This window comes from Sorex araneus, chromosome 3, assembly GCF_027595985.1.
Source record: "Sorex araneus isolate mSorAra2 chromosome 3, mSorAra2.pri, whole genome shotgun sequence".
NCBI lineage: Eukaryota > Metazoa > Chordata > Mammalia > Eulipotyphla > Soricidae > Sorex > Sorex araneus.
In genome coordinates this window covers 108,777,017-108,794,764 of record NC_073304.1, presented here as the reverse complement: position 1 = coordinate 108,794,764, position 17,748 = coordinate 108,777,017, and the positions used below count along the sequence as shown (strand labels likewise).

The following is a 17,748-nucleotide window of genomic DNA, read 5'->3' as shown; positions in this document are numbered from 1 at the left end:
GGGCAGCCCTGGGGTGGACCCTCCTGGGCTTGCCCAAATAAAAGTGGCCAGGGGAGCAAGGTGCAGCCCAGGTCCCAGGGTGTGGTCCCAGGGTGTCCACTGCATCCAAATCAGCTGCAGTGTGAGGGCCGCTCTGGCCTCTGGGCCTCGCTTGCTTGTTGCTGTGCTGTCCCACCCAGACTGTCCCACCAAGGGGGTGGACCTGGGCTCCTGCAGTGAGATGACACCCCTTCCTTCGAATATTACTGTCTCCAGAAAGCCTTTCCTCTGGCACCCTGTGAGCCCAGAGCAATGCTTAGCCCAGGCTGAAGGGGTCACGTCTGAGCTCAGCATCCGGCCCTGCACATGGCCAGCCAGCGGGCACTGCCTGAGCAGGGAGGGACCCTGTGCCTCTGTGGCCTCTAGGACTATGCCTGGATTTGCACTGGACTAGGTCATTGGGGCTGATTGAAAATTACAGATTAGTGGTGTTGATAAGCAGATATGATTAAGAGCTTCTGAAAGAGAATGTCATTAGACTATGGTAGGATGTGGTTGATCGATGGCAGATGAGATTGCCAGATAATAAATGAAAATGATGATGATGATGATGATGATGATGGACCTAGGTCCTAAAGTACTGCCCATTTAGAGAGTAGTGGGAGGGCTTACACCACCCCAGCACCCACAGGGTTCAGCAGCAGGTGTCTGCCAGTCTCTCTGGCCTCACATCACTGGATCCAGTCTGTGACTCAAGCAATTACTGGTGAGCTGAGGTTGTTGTCTACCTATACCAGGAGATCCTTCAGATTCAAACTGATGAAGGGGGGTGATGAGCTAAGGGTTACAAGTGTTCTTCTAAATCACCTGTTGTCTTCATTCCCTATATATGGTTCCAACACCATTTCTAGAGTCTCCATTTGACTCAGTATATGAAATGTCCCTAGTAAGCATGAAGGTTCTGCTAAAATTAGCTGTTGCTGAGGGCTGAGTTAGGGAAGGGCTGATATAAAACTGTGACATCTCTAACTCAGCATCAGAAACAGGCATTCAATTTATCTTCTTAAGAGCTCCTTCTGCCGTTGGTAGGGCTGGCCGCTGCCCAATGACAGATGACAGTTTCTAACCTAGAAATCAAGTCAGGAAAATCCTCTCCCTTAGCTTCAGTCACTGACTGAAGTAAAGGCAGGGACTGACCCGGAAGCAGCTCCTGATACTCCCTCCCCTCCCTAAACCCAGCTCTCCAAGTGTCTGGACTAGCTCCCCACTTGCCATTCTGTGGGCCTTTTAAAAACAGTGTGACTTCCATATGAAGAGTGTGTCGCAAGAGGCCTTGGCCTCAAACACAGCAGGCCTGAGCCATCCTCCAGACTTCTGTGAGCGTATAAGAAAGCCAGACCCCACGAGAAAGAGATGGACTGTCCAGGGGCATGGCTCAGAAAACAAGGCAGGACCCAGACAGCACAGGACAGGGGAGTAGGAAGCCCCTGCCTGGTAGTCTATGGAACCAGAGAGGGAGCAGCAGGGCACTTGGCACATGGGGGTTCCTCCTCCCACACGAGACAGAACTTCTCTTGCCCTAGTACTACAGGTCAATTTCCAGGAAGCAAGGACAGTGGTGGACAAGCCAGTCCTTCAGCCAGGAGGGGGAGGACAGAGCCCTAGAACAGCTGTAGGCCTGGAGGTATGGAAGGCATGACAGCCCAGGACATCCTCTCTCCACCCCATCCCACCCCAGGTGCCTCAGCTGTGGAGACAATTTGGAATATTACAGCTGCCTCTATAGTGGATAAAGTTCAAAGGTGCTGCTCAAAATTCGTTACCACACAGGATTGCCCCCAAACAGTCCCACACAAGGTGTTGAAAATCCTCCACTGGCACGTTGTCAGGCTCAGCACAAATAATGTGAAGAATAAATCAGGACCCCCCAATGCAAACAGCCAGGAAACGTGGAACCTACTCAATAGAGCAACTTAATTCAAAACCCTAAAAGAAAATGGGGTGGGATGGGGATCCCCCACCCCAGATTTCTGGAAAATATTATTTTTCAAGACCCACTACCTATCAGCATCCATTTTGGTTTCAGGGTGCTGGAGCCATAATTACAGCTCTCACAATGAATGTGTCTTGGGGAGAAAAAGCCTTCCACCTGGTTCAGCCACTGAAGAAATTCCCTGGTGCAGAACATGGGTGGACAGACAGGTGGACAGGAACCTGATATCCTCACTGCCATCCGAGCACCTTTCACCAGCTGTTCTGAAGCAAAAGACCAGGCAGTTGTCGGACCAGACTAGCCTCATCATTGTTCCCACTCTTCCAGTTCCATTGCCACTGAGGCACATTTCCAAACCCACACCCTTCCAACTTACACTCAAGAGATCAGGGCTCCTCATCCTGAACTGGCAAAGAAGTGATTCTTTTGCTCCTTCTCAGTGGAGAAGGGAATTAGTAAGATGGTAGGTGGCTCAGAAGAGAATGAAGAGAAATAGGGGCTTTACTGTCATTCTCTGTAGGATTGATCTCATCGACAACTGGATTCCACAATGTCATTCCAAGTCCCCTTGTGTTTGGAAGATCCCAATCTGGTCCTTAACACAAGACAGTTCAAGAGGCGTTTTTTGTGTGTACAGTGCACACGGGCTGCAAAGTTCCTTCAGGTTGCAAATACAGGAAGATAACAGGTCTGAGAAAACACCTAGCCTAGTGCACAGGTGGAAGGTGGGACTGTGAGTGCCAGAGGTGCCCATGGAGGTGAGCTGGGGCATGGAGCCACAGACTGACTCCAGAGCAGAGTGATGCAGATGGGGCAGGCGGGCCGGGCAGAGGGAACTCCTCCCTGAGGCCGGCACTGTGATCTTCCAGAACACCCAGAAATTAGTGTTGAGCCCAGAGCCCAGCCTTCCCAGCAGAACCTTCAGTTCTCTTGGGTTTGCTAATCATCTTTGCCGACCAACATGGGGTCCAGTGTCCACTAACTTTTGTGCCATATAATGTCTTTTCCACCTCACAATTCCATGAAAACCAAGGAGACAGCCCAGATCTGAGTGAACCTGTATGACAGTCTCACCTCTCATAGAGGGCTGGTGACAAAGAGCTTTGTCTTCCACCTCTCAGTACCTGCCTGAGCTGGCATGGAGGGAGAGAAAGACCTCCTCACTCATGGCCAGCAAGACCACCTGTAGGCTTGAAAGTGGAGGGTGAGGAAGCATCTTTGATCCTCCCCTTTCTGTCACAAGTTTAGTGTCATCCTAAGCTCAAGGATGAGGTAGCTATGACATCGAGGTTAACAGGAGGCATCGAAGGTGCCTCAGCTCTGAACGTTTGTCTCCTGTCACTGACCTGGGCTCATTCACATGCCCAGAATATCCTGCACACTGACAGGAACAAGCTCTGTCATGGAGAGGATCATTCAAGGTCACAGAGCAGTGAGATCTGAGGGTCAAACCCACCTAATCTAAAAAGGGTTAGGATCCTCCTTGGTACATACCTGCCAGAGAGATGAATAAGACTGTGCCATGAGCAGTTTTCTGGTTTTCCAGGGTGTCAACGGGGCATGTAATCCTGCAACAAGGGGGTTGCTGTGGGCCCTGAACTGAGATTTTTGCCCCTCCCTCACTCTTAGTATTATCAATCTGATCTGATTTGAAGCCATGAAAACTCAGACCCCTAACTCCACATGGCTGGATGGGGTGGGGGCAAAGGCAGGAAGAAGTGCAACCCACATGGTCCTGGGGGGGGTGTGTGCCTGGTGGATCTCAGGAATGTCTTGGGTCTCTGCCCTGAAAGCTCATCAGCCCTCAATGTGAGCACTGATCTCAACACTCACATGACGAGGGGAGACCAAACTTCAAGGGCAGGGACCCCCACAGAAGAGGAGCTGCTCCCAGCAGGCCACAGCGGAGTTCACCTCTGCAGCCCTAGCAAGGTATTCTCCCCTCACTGCATCTCCTCAGCAGCCTGATGCCAGCCAGGCCGAGGAGTAGCTTTAGAAGCCTTTGGGGGCCTCTGGAAGTGTCACGTGAAGACACAGGGAGGGCAGAGACATCGGGGTATGGACATGCCCCTGAAGTCATCCAGCTCAGGCGCAAACACTGGAAGAGGCCAAGGAAAACCAGTGTGAGCCAGGGAGGGGTCTTGACACAGCCACCATGCTCCATAGCTGGGGGTGGAAATACAGACCTTCACTCCACACAGTTGGAGGTCAGAAGACCCAGCTCAAGGTACAAGAGGCAAGTTTCTCCTGAGTTTGAGTATGGCTCCCTCCCTCTGTCCTCACCACCTTCCCTCTGTTCCTGTCTGAGGACAGTAAACACATGGTGTGTGTCACCCTGAACTCCCATGCATTCCTCTGCCTTTCCTGTTTGTTTGGTATCTGGGCCACACCGGGCTTAAGGGCTATTCCTGGTCCTGTATCAGGGGTCACTCTTGGTGGTGCTCTAGGACTCTGTGCAGTGCTGGGGACTCAACCAGGGTGGGGGTCTGCATGTAGGCAAAGCGCTGTAAGCCCAGTTCTAGCTTTCTGATCCTCCTTTTCACTCCCTTGAGCCCAACCACTCTCCGCCTTGCCCAGGATGCTCCCTGAGGTGTGGACGGGCACGTGGCAGCACAAGGTCCTGTGCGCCCAAACCCATGCCACATGTGGGGAGCCAGCCTGCTTTTGTGTGCTGAACTCTGGAGGTGCGCTGAGCCCTGTGGGGAATCGGGGTACAGGTGTCTGGGATGGAGAAGGAGCCAGGCTGGACGGAGGGTCTAGCGCATTTCTTGCTGCCCAGCCATCGCAGATCCCGCCAGACAGACGCCTCCTGAGATCTGAGAGCCCTAGGGGACCAGCTCCCAGCCATGGGGCTTCTGAGAATCATTATTCCTTGGCGTGGCTGGGGGCTTGTGGCTTGCCTGACACAGCTGGGAAGTCACCACAGATGGGGGAAGGGAATGAGGTCAAGGATGCCACTGAAATGCTGACATGTACCCAGCAGCCCACGCTGCAGTTTGTGAAGTGCCTCCAGTGCCCCTCTGCACCCCCCCTGCCCCCGCCCGCATCCCTGTCTCTGAGGGGGAAACTCGGGCTCCTGCTGACCAACTCTCAGACTTACTGCATGGGTGAGCCTTGGTGCCCTGAGGTCACAGATCAGTTCCCCCTGTTCCATTCTGCGTGTCTGGGTTCGCCCACACCTCGGCCCTCGCCTGGGCGCGGAGGCCGGTGCCATCTGAGAGGGCTCTGGCTCCTGGACGCTCGGCCTCGTCTCGAGGGAAGGTCTCCAGCCCACCGGCCGATGCACTGTGAGGTACCGCTGACCCCCCCGCCCCCGGACCACCCTGATTTTTCTTGTGAGCAGGTGCGGGCATTCAAGACCACCAAGTCCGTCTGATTCTTTCCAGGACTCGAGGCGCCCCCGCCCTATGCCGGGGGGAGGGGAGGAGGGCTGGTGTCGGGGTCCTCCCGGCGAGCGGTCAGCCCTGGAGCCAGTGCCCGGAGCCCAGGTCCGCATCTGCGGGACGGACCTGCCTCAGTTGTCTCCCGGGTAGGGAAGCCAGAGGGACCGCTGGCCGCTGCTGGCAGGGCTGCCCAGAGTGGGGGTCTCGGGGAGCGGCAGGGGGCTCGGGCCACATCTGCTGACGTCAGCAGTCGCCACACTCAGGGCTCGCAACATTGCAGTCTGTTCACACCGCGCCTTGCAGGCCCTGCCGCCAACACCGGGGCACAGACCCCTCTCTTATTTTATTGTGGGGAGCGGGAACATCGACACCCTGAGTTCGTTGGGGTCGCTCCATCCCTGCTCGGGGGTCGTTCCCGTGTGCTCAGCCCCGTGATGCATAGGAGAGCTGGGCCTTTGCACAGAGTAGGTGCTGGGCTCCCGGCACACGGAGGAGAGGCCCCTGGGGCAGGTGACACCTGTGTCAGCCAGGGAGGGGGGGGTGGCTCTGTCCAACGTCGCTCCTGGAGAGGCATCTGCAGGGCCTGCTCCCCTCCCGCGGTCTCCGCTGGTGCCCAGACTCCAGCCTGGCGGTGAGCGGACAGCAGCTCTCCAGAGCACCCCGTGTGTCAGCCTGAGGCGGTGAGACCCTGAGGGGACGGGGGCAGGTCTCACCTACCCGAGAGAGGCTCCTCTGGTGCTGCTGCTTCATTAGATGTCAGATGGCGGTTTAGTCTATTTCCCTTCTCTTCCCCTCTGCTGTGTACTGGGGCCCACAGTGCTCACAGGCTTTGTGGCGATGTGCACCTTGGGTGCTGCCCACTGATCCCACACTGGGGGTGCCAAGGACCACAGCCACCCACGCCCCTGCGCCACACTCGCCCTTTGCTGTGTTCAGGATGACAGTACTGGCCCCACTCCCGCCAGGCGGGTCCACTACTGAGCGCCTCCTGCCTGCCTCTGCCCTTCTCCCACACGCCTCCCCAGAGGTCTCAGACACACGGAGGGGAGCCCATTCTCTGGCTCCTCACTGTGGCAAACGCCTCATTCTGGTCAGCCTTCCAGCTTTCATCTCCTCTCAGTTTTGGTCTGGGCTGTGAGGGACCACAGTTGTCCCTCTCCTGGGCCTGGTGCCACGCTAGAACAGTCTCCACCCAGCACACTGCGTTTCTATTCTAAAGAGCTTCATTTAACACCGCACATGGAAACACCTGGGCTTTCTCTTTCAATGGGTATTTTACATGAAATCATACCCCAAATCATTGGTTCATCTTAAAAATAATGGGAGAACCCCCAAGGTACCAATGGTATTCCTGTTGTAGAAAATACAGAAACTCGGTAAGGAAACTGGGAACGAAACACAGCCTGGAGGTTGTAGGGCCTAGAGAAAGAGGGTAGGTAAGAACTGAGGGTAGCAGATGGGACAGGAAACACACCAGAAGTGGATTCAGTGAATTTTGCACAGCACTTTCAGAAGACTTCATTGTATCCATAGAGAAAAACATCTGCTGAGGCCAGAGAGAGAGCACAGTGGGCAGGGAGATGGCCTTGCGTGCAGTCAAACTGGGTTTGATCCCCTGCACACCATATGGTCTCATCAGCCCTGACAAGAAAGATCCCTGAGCGAAGAGTCAGGAGGAAGCATTGAGCACTGCCAGGTAAGGCTCATAAACAAAAACAAAAATAAAATGGCATTCACAAAGTAAAGCAATGAAAATTTATTTAAATGTAAATATAACAGATAAAGTGAAAACAAAGAATAAAAATAATAAAATATGCCAAGGAGAGATAGGCATTGGCGAGAGGGTCTCCAGAGAGAGACGCTGATGTGGGGCTGAGACCCTGGGCTTCCAGTGGTGACCCGGGTAGGTCCTTTGGGGACTTGTCCAATGTTGCCAGAGCAGGTGGCCCTGCAGCTGGACCTGGAGATGTCGCTGATGGCTCTGTCCTTTGAGATGGAGCCAAGTATGCTTCCAGAGCTGGAGCTAGAGAATCAGTAAGAGAAAAGGTCACCCAGATGGTCACTTCTTTGGATTCTCCAAAGCTGACCCCAACAGGAAGGGGAGACCACGGGCCCACCTCAAGGTGCTTCCTGTAGAGGCTTTCTCAGAGCGGGCTCTCCTTTCCAACACCAGCCCCTAGGACACCTCTGGGTGGGCCTTCTGCCCTTCCCCTTTCATATGTGCATACACACACCCCTTGGTTCTCACCCTTCTTCTCCTGATGCACTGAGGCTCGTTCTCTGACATCTGTCTCAGGACGTGGCATTAAAGGCCGTGCCCTTCGAGGAGTTGGCTCTTCTAGGCCAATCTCAACGTTTTGCATGGACGTCTGGCTCTGGTTGGTGCAGGATGATTCCAGACTTTCCTCAGAGGAATTGGACCGGGAGGATATGTAGAACAGCCTCTCTCTTCCCCGCATCCACCTCTGCTCAGGAATGATCACAAAAGCTCAGCTCCAGGAGCGCTGCCTCCCCCCTCCCTCCTGAGTTCCTCCTTGCTGGGTAGACATTGCTGGGTTGACCTGCGTCTGCACAGACCTCCCAGAGGGAAGAAATTGAAACAATCGAGTTTAGAAAAGTCTTGGCAATAGAGCACCTCCCAGTACCAACTCAGCAAGCAGTGGCCTTGCCTTGCGGGCTGGATTTGATGGCTCACCTGCTTAGAGCAGGCTGCCCTCAAGGTGATCCCATAACACACACACACATGTAGACACACACATCCACACACGCATACACATACATACACACGCATACACATACATACACACGCATACACATACATACACACACGCATACACATATATACACACACACCATCTCAAGTACAAACTCAAATATACTTTCAGATAAACACTTTCACACACACGTGCACACACTCTCCACACACACAGCACCTGCGCCATCATGCTCTGGGAGTTGATGAAGACTGATCCTGGGCATCAGTGCTGTTCTGGCATCCTGGGCTGCCCAGGCCTGTTCTGCTAACCTGAATTTCCGTCTGTCTTCGTGAAGAATTCCACGGAGTTCTGCAATGAGTCCTCACCCAATTTCTGAGCCTTTTCAGTGCCGTACACTTTGGGGTTCTACAACCACAAGTTCTTGGTAAGCAGCAAAACATGTTTGCTTCCTATGCGTTTCCACAATGAACCAAGTAGTGAGGGTGGGGCGTCGTGTGGGGAGGTTGCCAGGCTGTCTGGCTGCATCACAAAGAGAGGTCAGTGAGGTCATCAGAGTGCATCACAGGAGGACAGGTCGGCTGTGGGTTCTGGTCGCAGGGCTTGCTCTCCACATGGCCCCTCTGGGCAGGGACTGCTCTCCTCTCCCCACAGTTCTGTTCACACGGTGAACTCAAGACCCTGGGGAGAGCAGGGTGCAGCCAGGGCTCTGGTGTGAGGACACCACTGGCCTCACTCTGGACCCTCTTCATAGTAATGATGAGACCTGGGAGAATCTCAGTCTCTCACCCTACCCACTTTGCCCAGGGCCTGGAGCAGAATTACCTCTGTTGGGATTGCCTGCATGGAGAAAACACACAGACAAACGTGTCTTTTGAATCTCCTTGAAAATACCTTTCTCAACCCCCTGGATTTTAAGACTGACATATGCCAGGAGTGACTGGGGTGTCATGCATGGCCTTCCTTGTTCTGAACGGGAGAGGCTCATCCCCATGTTTCCAGTTTACTCTGACTGGTCTCAGGTTGCAGTGGGAACACTGAGGCCCTCTACCCTCATGAGTGGAAAATATTTTATTTATTTATTTATTTATTTATTATTTTTTTAAATTTATTTATTTTTAATTAGAGAATCACCGTGAGGGTACAGTTACAGATTTATACACTTTTGTGCTTATACTTCCCTCATACAAAGTTCGGGAACCCATCCCTTCACCAGTGCCCATTCTCCACCACCCGTAAACCCAGCGTCCCTCCCACCCTCCCCAATCCCATCTCACCCCCCACCCCACTCTGCCACTGTGGCAGGGCTTTCCCTTCTGTACTCTCTCTCTATTTAGCTTCTATGGCCCGCAATAAAGGTGTTGAGTGGCCGCTGTGCTCAGTCTCTAGCCCTCATTCAGCCCGCAACTCCCTTCCCCCACATGGCCTTCAACTACAATATAGTTGGTGATCGCTTCTCTGAGTTGCCCTTTCCCCAGAACGTGAGGCCAGCCTCGAAGCCATGGAGTCAACCGAGTGAAAAATATTTTATATGACTTTTTAATTGTTTTGGTTTGGGGGCCACTCCCACTGGTGCTTGAGGCTGACATCTGGTTCTGTGCTCAGGGATCAGTCACGGCAGCCTTAGAGGCTCACCTGGGATGCTGGAGGTTGAGCCCAGCTGCATGCAAGGCAAGGGCCTGTTCCCACTGCCTCTCTCTTGGACCCCGTAAAAAGTATTTTAGAGGTGGCTATGGCTCAGGGGCCAGGCAGACAGCCTAGCACCACTGAGTTTTGATGGCTGATAGTACTTCCTGCCCAGTGTGTCCTTGAAGGACTTCCAACACCCACAGGCATCACCCGGTGTTCACCACCCACCATCCCTTGTCACATCCTGAGCACAGAGGAATGACACCCTTGATGTAACTGATGGGACCATCTTCCTGATGGGCTGTGAGGGCTGTGACTAATCTTTGGGCCTGCCTAGTCTGGCTTGGGAAGCTCAGTACAATCGTGATTCCATTGATCCATCAGTGATATTTTAAAGACCACTGTGTGGCTGGCACTGGGGCACTGGCTTTGAGTGCCTGACATCCTGAGTCTGCACCAGATGTTACAAACCTGCTCTGGGCTCCATCTGGGAGCACCAGCTGGGACCCTGGCAGGCCTTTCTCCCATACGGATGGTCACATTCTTTAACAGCTCCTCACCTGCTCCATCTTCTCTTGGTTGCTGTGTGGTGATGATGGAGCACATTGTTACTTGCACTTTACCACAGTGAGGTCTGTGTGTGTGTGTGTGTGTGTGTGTGTGTGTGTGTGTGAGAGAGAGAGAGAGAGAGAGAGAGAGAGAGAGAGAGAGAGAGTCCCAACAGTGGTCCTGCTGCAGCCTTTCTTCCTCTTTGTAGTGCATTTTATTTCTATTTATTTCCTCCCATGTCCCTCCTGCCCTTAGCTGTTTAGGAGGAAGCAGGCGGCAAAGTCTTTGGGCCTTTTCCTTAATACCCCGGGGAGTGGGGACCAGGCAGGGGCCTACTGGAGCCTTCTCTGGGCACCACACTCTGAGCCATCCCTTGACTGTCCCGTCAATCCAGAAAATTTTCCGACATCCTCCATCTGATTGATGCAGGCTGGCTTTGGAGCATCTGCAACCCCAAAACATACTTGTGGGAAATACCACCCACCCTTTTTGTCCCCTGAGGACACTCTACACTTCTCCATCCCTTTCCTGTGGAAACTCTCCTCTTTCCCACCCAGACACAGGGCACCATATCCACATGGCTCTGAGGAAGAAACTGAAGCTTCTGGAGAAACACAATTGGGACTCCCATGACACCAGTCAGCGGTATGAGAGGTCTCTGGCAGGCCTGTTCCCACCCCCATGAGTCACCACCCCTGTGTAGTCTGGATCAAGCACATGTCATTTCAATGTTCCTGTTCCTCGTCATGCTCTCCAGTATCCATTGATGGCTCCATATACTGGACCACACATTCTCCAAACAGTTCTGGGTCACAGCTGGGCCTGATCTTGTGAGAAGCACAGGATTGTCATCTAGAGGGCTGCAGGCATGGGTGAGTGGAAGGTGCCAGAGTGTGGGCATCCCATGCCAGCCTTCACTGTATCCCTAGGCATTCAGCCTCAGGTATGCCAACCTAGCACCATCTGTCCTGATCACCCTTCTCAGGAACCCTCCATCCAGTAAATGTAGTTAGAAGTTTGATCTCAGCACTGCTGGCACTGGGACCATGGTGTCTCTGTGTCCCAATGCATGGGCCAAGCAGTAGCTCAGACTGCAATCCACACCATCCAGGTCACATTCTCCATCTGAGTGAGGGATGTCCCTAGATATCCCCTACTACCCCAGGGTATCTTCTGTTGGGCAGAATCAGTCTGTGAGACCTGCCCTCCTCCCCGATTTGAGGATACCACTGACCCTCGGTAGACCCTGAGACTGCAGGACACTATGCCCCTTGAAACACACAATGCTGAGGGGTGGGACAGAGAGGCTCCCAGACCCTGAGGACCATGTTTATACTGTTCTGACCCAGGGAGAGCTCATTCTTCCCCTAGGTTCAGGCCAGGAGCTGAGGGAAGCTAGAGGAGCAAAGTGGAGGAGAGATCTCAGATGTGGCTACGTATGTCAGACACACCCTTTCATGTGAAAACACTGGCTCCCATCCCACAGCCATTGGGTATTGAATGAATCGACCGTTCAATGGTTGCTCCCTACAATGCAGCACTGACTTGTAGAATCAACTGTCAATCCATCAGTGGTCCCTCAGCTGTAAAATCAGTGTAACATAAAAATAATGATAAATGATTATGAGGATATCCAGTGACACAGCTAAGTAAGAAGGGTGTGAGAGAGGGAGAGGACACCTAAGAAACTCATCAGAATTCACAATGCTTTTGTTCCATAGTCTCTGAGAAGGAACACTGCATGCTTTGGGACTCGTGTTATACAAGAGAAGTATGTCAAGTCAAATCTGCCCACCAAGAGAGAGTTTAACAAGGCTGCATGAGCAGATGACAAACTCAGGAGCCCTGAGTTCCATTGTGACACTCATCCACAGCACGGGACCCCTGTGCACTGATTGTGACACAGTCTGAACACAAGGAAGCTTTTAGCCAGCAGGGAACATGCATTTTTTTGTAAATTCCAAACTTCTGCAGGGGGTGTCTAAGAAACCAGCAGACTGGGAGAGGAATTTCCTTGGATCCAGAGAAATCGCAGGTGTGTCTGAATGGTGCTGTGTCAAGGTCTTCAGTGGAACTTCCATCTAAGTGTGTGCTTGACCTTTATAGGAGAACAAGCATGGCACTTGGAGCATGAGTATTTGAGGACACAATGCCAGTGTGGAGGTCCAGTTCCACCACTATTTAGGTCACTTAATCAAGATCTAGGTGAATTGGCAAGGCAATTCATCAGTGTTAAGTCTAAAGCAGTTTCCTCATTAACACCATAGACTGTGTTATACTCCTTTTATGGGCTTTTTAACAGGGACAAAAGCAGGGAAATACTCATTATTCTCGATGTCACCTTTGAAGGGGTTGACATTTTTTTTAATGTAGGAGTACTGCTATTTATTCAGCCATTGATTAAGCTTATTGAATTTGGCATGAACTCCACATTTCGTTTTTTTTATTCAGTATGTTAATTTTATTCTGTTATTTTCCTTTATTAATTACCGCTAGATACAGTTACAAAGCTTTCCTGTTTGAGTTTCAGTCATACAATGACTGATCACCCAACCCTCCACCAGTGCACATCTCCCACCACCCAGGTCCCCAGTATACTCCTTACCCATCCCACCTCTCTCCCTGCCTCGATGGCAAACATAGAGTATCTCCCCGACGTTCTTGTATTTCTTATGAAGAGCATAAGATGTTGCATGGCATCTGCTCCTGTAATTTTAAATTTTAGATTATTAGGGTCTGGAGAAATCTCTGCAGTGAGCTGCTCCATGTTTCCTTCGTGTGTCTTGGAGCATGGCTGTTAAGGAGCTTAAGTGGCAGCCAGAGGCAGTTTATGAGCGTGACCTCCAGTGTCCCATGGGGACGGGGGATGAGAGGGACCGACCCATCCCCTATCCCTTGAGGCCTGGAGTTTGCTGTCACTGAACCCATGTACCTGTACATTTCATTGGGTTTTGGTAGTTGACAGCTGCCCAGGGCTCTTAGGGGGCAGGTGGAGGGACAACGCCTGCCCCCATCTGAGGCACCCCATGAAGTCGGACTGGTTAAAGTCTGGAGGATCTCTGCAGAGAGCTGCTGGGTTCAGAAATTCTTTTGTGTGTCTCTAGATCATGGCCCTTGTTTCTATCTTTTCCAGAGAAATAAACTATTGGCATATACCCTGCAGAGCGTGCCTGCTTGCCCGAAGCCTGCTGCGCTGGCCCTAACTGCAGCTTTTGATCTCTTTTAAGATTTATGGGTCTCTGAAATAAGGCCAATACATGAGCTTGTATAGCTGAGCCGGAGGTGGTTTGTAGGTGTGGTTCCCACATACCCAACTTTTGGCCATTTAATTTCTTAGTAAACTTGGCCCCAAGTTGTTGGGGTCTGGCCAAAGGCACAGCAGCAATTTTGGGGTGTCAGGAAGCCTGAAGGCACTATCAGGCTGACTGATGCACTTGCCCCGCAGGTACAGGTTAACCTGCTGGCGACACAATACACCCAAGGGATTGATATATTATCCAAACCCATTTCTTTCTTTCTTTCTCTCTCTCTCTCTCTCTCTCTCTCTCTCTCCTATATCACATACACACACACTATTGAAAGCTTAGATGTTCTAATAGCACACCCATGAACAAAATGGGTAAGATGAGAGATTCAGGCATTCTTCAAGGTCTCATCATTAGGACAAAGAAGGTCCAGCCTGGGTCAGCTGTGTCCTCACACTTGAGGCCTTAGTTGCACCCTGCCTGCTCCAGGGTTGTGAGTTGACTGTGTCTGTGTAACTGTGTGTGATTATAATTTGAAGGAAGAGGAAGATCAGTACCAGCTTATGTTAGCCATGCAGAGATCTCTATGAGGAGGAAGTGCTGCTACAAGACCCCACAACTGACCCCTCTTCCCTGTGGTGCACTCTGAGGACCCTCACTGACCTCTCTTTGTGATGCAATCAGACGAACTTGGAAGCCTCCCCACCACACCCAGACACAGTTCCTACCTTCACTACGGAATGCATAGGAAGCAAACATGCTTTGCTGTTTGCCAAGAATTCGAAATTGTGGTCATAAAACCCCAACGTGTAGCATGTTGAAAAGAGTCAGAAACTGGGTGAAGACTCATTGCCAAACTCCCTGGAATTCTTCACAAAGACAAGAGGTAATTCAGGGCAGGTCCATGCCACAGCACTGAGGAGAGAGGAAAGAGAGGGGAGAGAGAGGAGAGAAGAGGGAGAGAGGAAAGAGAGAGAGGAGAGAGGGAGGGAGGGAGAGAGAAGAGGAGAGAGAAAGGGGAAGATAGAGAAAAGAGAGGAGAGAGGGGGAGAAAGAGAGGAGATAAGGGAAGGAGAGGAGAGAGGGAGGGAGAGAGGAGAAAGAAGTGCATATGTGTGAGAAAGAGTACTTTTGTGTTTGTGTGTGAGATGAAACTCGTGCATGCACACACCTCTGGGGAGGGTCTCTTTAAGGAGCAGGGTGGGCAGGTGGGCTCATATACAACCCCCAGGGTAGGGTAACTGCCTGAAATCACTGGAATGTGATTTCCTCAAAATACTCACTGAAGGAGAAACTGCATGTATCCATGTGCGATGTTAAAGTGTAGCACATTTAGGAATGAAACATGCCAAGTGTTCTCTCCCGGCTCCAGACCCAGAAGAGGGAAACTTCTGGCTCAGGTGCCCCAGTCAAAATTAAGAGAACTGAAGCTGGAGAGAGAGTAAAGAGGGTGTGGTGCTGCCTTGCACACAGCCAACTGGGGTCAGCATGCCACATGGTCCCCCGAGTACCGCTGGAAGTGACTCCTGAGTGCAGAACCAGAAGTCCTGAACAACACCAGGTGTCTCATCCCCCGCCCCCAAGGAATCAAGAGAATTCCCCCTAGCTGGAAAGGTTTCCCGTGATGGGAGGCATTCCTCACAGTCCAGAGTCAGAGAATCCGCCCCTTCCCTGTGTCCAAGCTGTCTGGGAAATCCCATAAATCCGCCCCTTCCCTGTGTCCAAGCTGTCTGGGAAATCCCATTTGACAAGTGCCCCACCATCCTCCTCAAAGCTCCACACACCCATTGCCAGATCGTGTCTGTTGCACTAATTTGCCAATAAACCCTGAAAGGCAGATTCAGACCCCCAAGCTAACGATTCCCTCTGGGAAGATGATCCCTCACCCATCTCCCATCTGGATGTCACATTTGTCTCTAAGTCCTGTTGGTGACATTTAGGGACACAGGGTCAGCAGAAGTAGCAGAAGCTACACCTGTGGGCTCCCCACCCACGGTCTCCAAAAAGCCCCTCCCAGGAAGAGGAGGCAAGCTGCTAGGGGCTGAGCCCCTCACTTGCCCAAGGCTCTCACTGAAGATTCTACTCATTTCTGCAGAGCTGAGGTAGACACTGATTCCCGGGGCTGTGGGACCATCGGGCTGCGGCTTCCTGCAAGAGTGAATCCAGCAATGCCTGTATCAGGGCAGGCTGTGGGGTCGCACCAGAGGGCTCAGAGCTCCATGGTGTCAAAGACCAGGTCTGGAGCTGTTAAGTCACAGTGGAGGTGTCCATGGCAGGGGGCTGTCCTCTGCTGGGCAATGGGCCTCCCGAGCAGAGATGGGCTTGAAGGAGTCAGGGCAGGTAAACTCCCTTGGTGGTGCTAAACATTTGCCCAGATCTCCAGGTAGAAAAGAGCACGGCAGGATGAGGAAGAATGCATGGGTGTTGGGGAAGAAGTGGGTGCCTCCCAAGGGCAGCCCTGGGGTGGACCCTCCTGGGCTTGCCCAAACAAAAGTGGCCAGGGGAGCAAGGTGCAGCCCAGGTCCCAGGGTGTGGTCCCAGGGTGTCCACTGCATCCAAATCAGCTGCAGTGTGAGGGCCGCTCTGGCCTCTGGGCCTCGCTTGCTTGTTGCTGTGCTGTCCCACCCAGACTGTCCCACCAAGGGGGTGGACCTGGGCTCCTGCAGTGAGATGACACCCCTTCCTCCGAGATGACACCCCTTCCTTCCTTACTGTCTCTAGAAAGCCTTTCCTCTGTCACCCTAAGAGCCCAGAGCAACACTTAGCCCAGGCTGAAGGGGTCACGTCTGAGCTCAGCATCTGGCCCTGCACACGGCCAGCCAGCGGGCACTGCCTGAGCAGGGAGGGACCCTGTGCCTCTGTGGCCTCTAGGACTATGCCTGGATTTGCACTGAACTAGGTCATTGGGGCCTATCTGAAGATGACAGATTATGAGAGGTAGATAAGTGGATATGATTGCTCACTTGTGATAGTGAAGATCAATAGACAATGGTAAGATGGCATTGATGGATGACAGGAAATTGCCAGATAACAAACAGACAAACCTGGTTGATGATGAAGGACCTCGGCCATAGAGCACTGCCCCTGTGTGAGAGGGCAGTGGGCAGCTAACATCGCCCTGGCACCCACAGGACTCGGCCAGGTTCTACCAGCCTCTCTGGCCAGAGTGGTGAGGCCTCACACCATGGAGTCCAGCTCAAGACTCAGCTAAAGAATGAACAGTGAGGGGCTGGAGCATTAGCACAGCGGGGAAAGCATTTGCCTTTCATGCGGCCTACCCAGGTTCAATTCCCAGCATTTCAAATGGTCCCCTGAGCATGGCCAGGAGTAATTCCTGAGTACAAAGCCAGGAGGTAACCCCTGTGCATTGCTGGGTATGACCCAAAAAGCACTGGGGCTCCTTCATCAGATGCAAACTAGCACTGATCTGTAGATGGAGTATGGAGACCAGCATCCCTTTAAGCACCGCTTGTTATTATGTTGGGACAGTTCACATCCCGGCACACCTTTAGAAGTCTGTTTGAGTCAAGACGAAATGTCCCTAGTAAGCGCTGAGGGTCTGCTAAAATTAGCTGTTGCGAGGACTGAGTTATGGAGGGGCCGACCTAAAGCTGGCGTCCTGACTCACACTAAGGGCTCCTTCCGCCATTGGTAGGGCTGGCTGCGGCCCAGGGACGGTGTCTAACCTAGAAATCAGGTCAGGCCCATCCTCGCCCTGGGCTTCAGTCCCTGACAGAGGTAAAGGCAGGGGCTGACCCGGGACAGCTCCCGCTACTCCCTCCCGTGCAGCTCTCCAAGTGTCCAGACTAGCTCCCGCCTGCCCTTCTGTGGCCTTTTAAGAACAGCATGTGGCTTCCATCTGAAGAGTGTGTGGCAAGGGGCCCTGGCTGCAAACCACGGCAGGCCTGGGCCATCCTGCCAGACCTCTGCGGGCCTGTAGGAAAGCCAGACCCCGCGAGAAGGGGATGGAGCATGCCAAGGGCTCAGCTCAGAGAACCAGCCGGGACCCAGGCACCACGGCGCAGGGGAGGGGCCCGGCCTGAGAGCCTGAGGGACCTGACGGGAGCAGCAGGGCGCTTAGCAGGTGGAGCCCCTGCAGCTCCTCTGGGAGGTGGAACCTCCCCTGCCCCGATTCCAGAGGTTGTCGCTGTCCAGCTGGGCCCAGGATTCTAGCCCTGAGGTGCTGATGGACACTCTGTGAGTCCCGATCCCCAGAGCCCACTGCACACGTGGGCCCCAGCTGTGTACTCTGTTGA

The 17,748-nt window shown here is 52.8% G+C and overlaps 1 protein-coding gene across 3 annotated transcripts in view; it reads right to left on the bottom strand.

Moving 5' to 3' along the window:
• VSTM2A (V-set and transmembrane domain containing 2A) overlaps positions 1-17,748 on the bottom strand; it is a 174,284-nt gene that overhangs the window by 9,521 nt on the left and 147,015 nt on the right. The window contains exon 5 of one of the 3 annotated variants that reach the window (XM_055131850.1): positions 7,607-7,820. The exons of the other annotated variants lie outside the window; for them this stretch is intronic. Coding sequence (XP_054987825.1) covers positions 7,762-7,820 — 59 coding nt within the window. The 3' untranslated portion in view covers positions 7,607-7,761. Of the gene's footprint in view, positions 1-7,606; positions 7,821-17,748 lie in introns of those variants that run through there. 3 annotated transcript variants of the gene reach the window in all.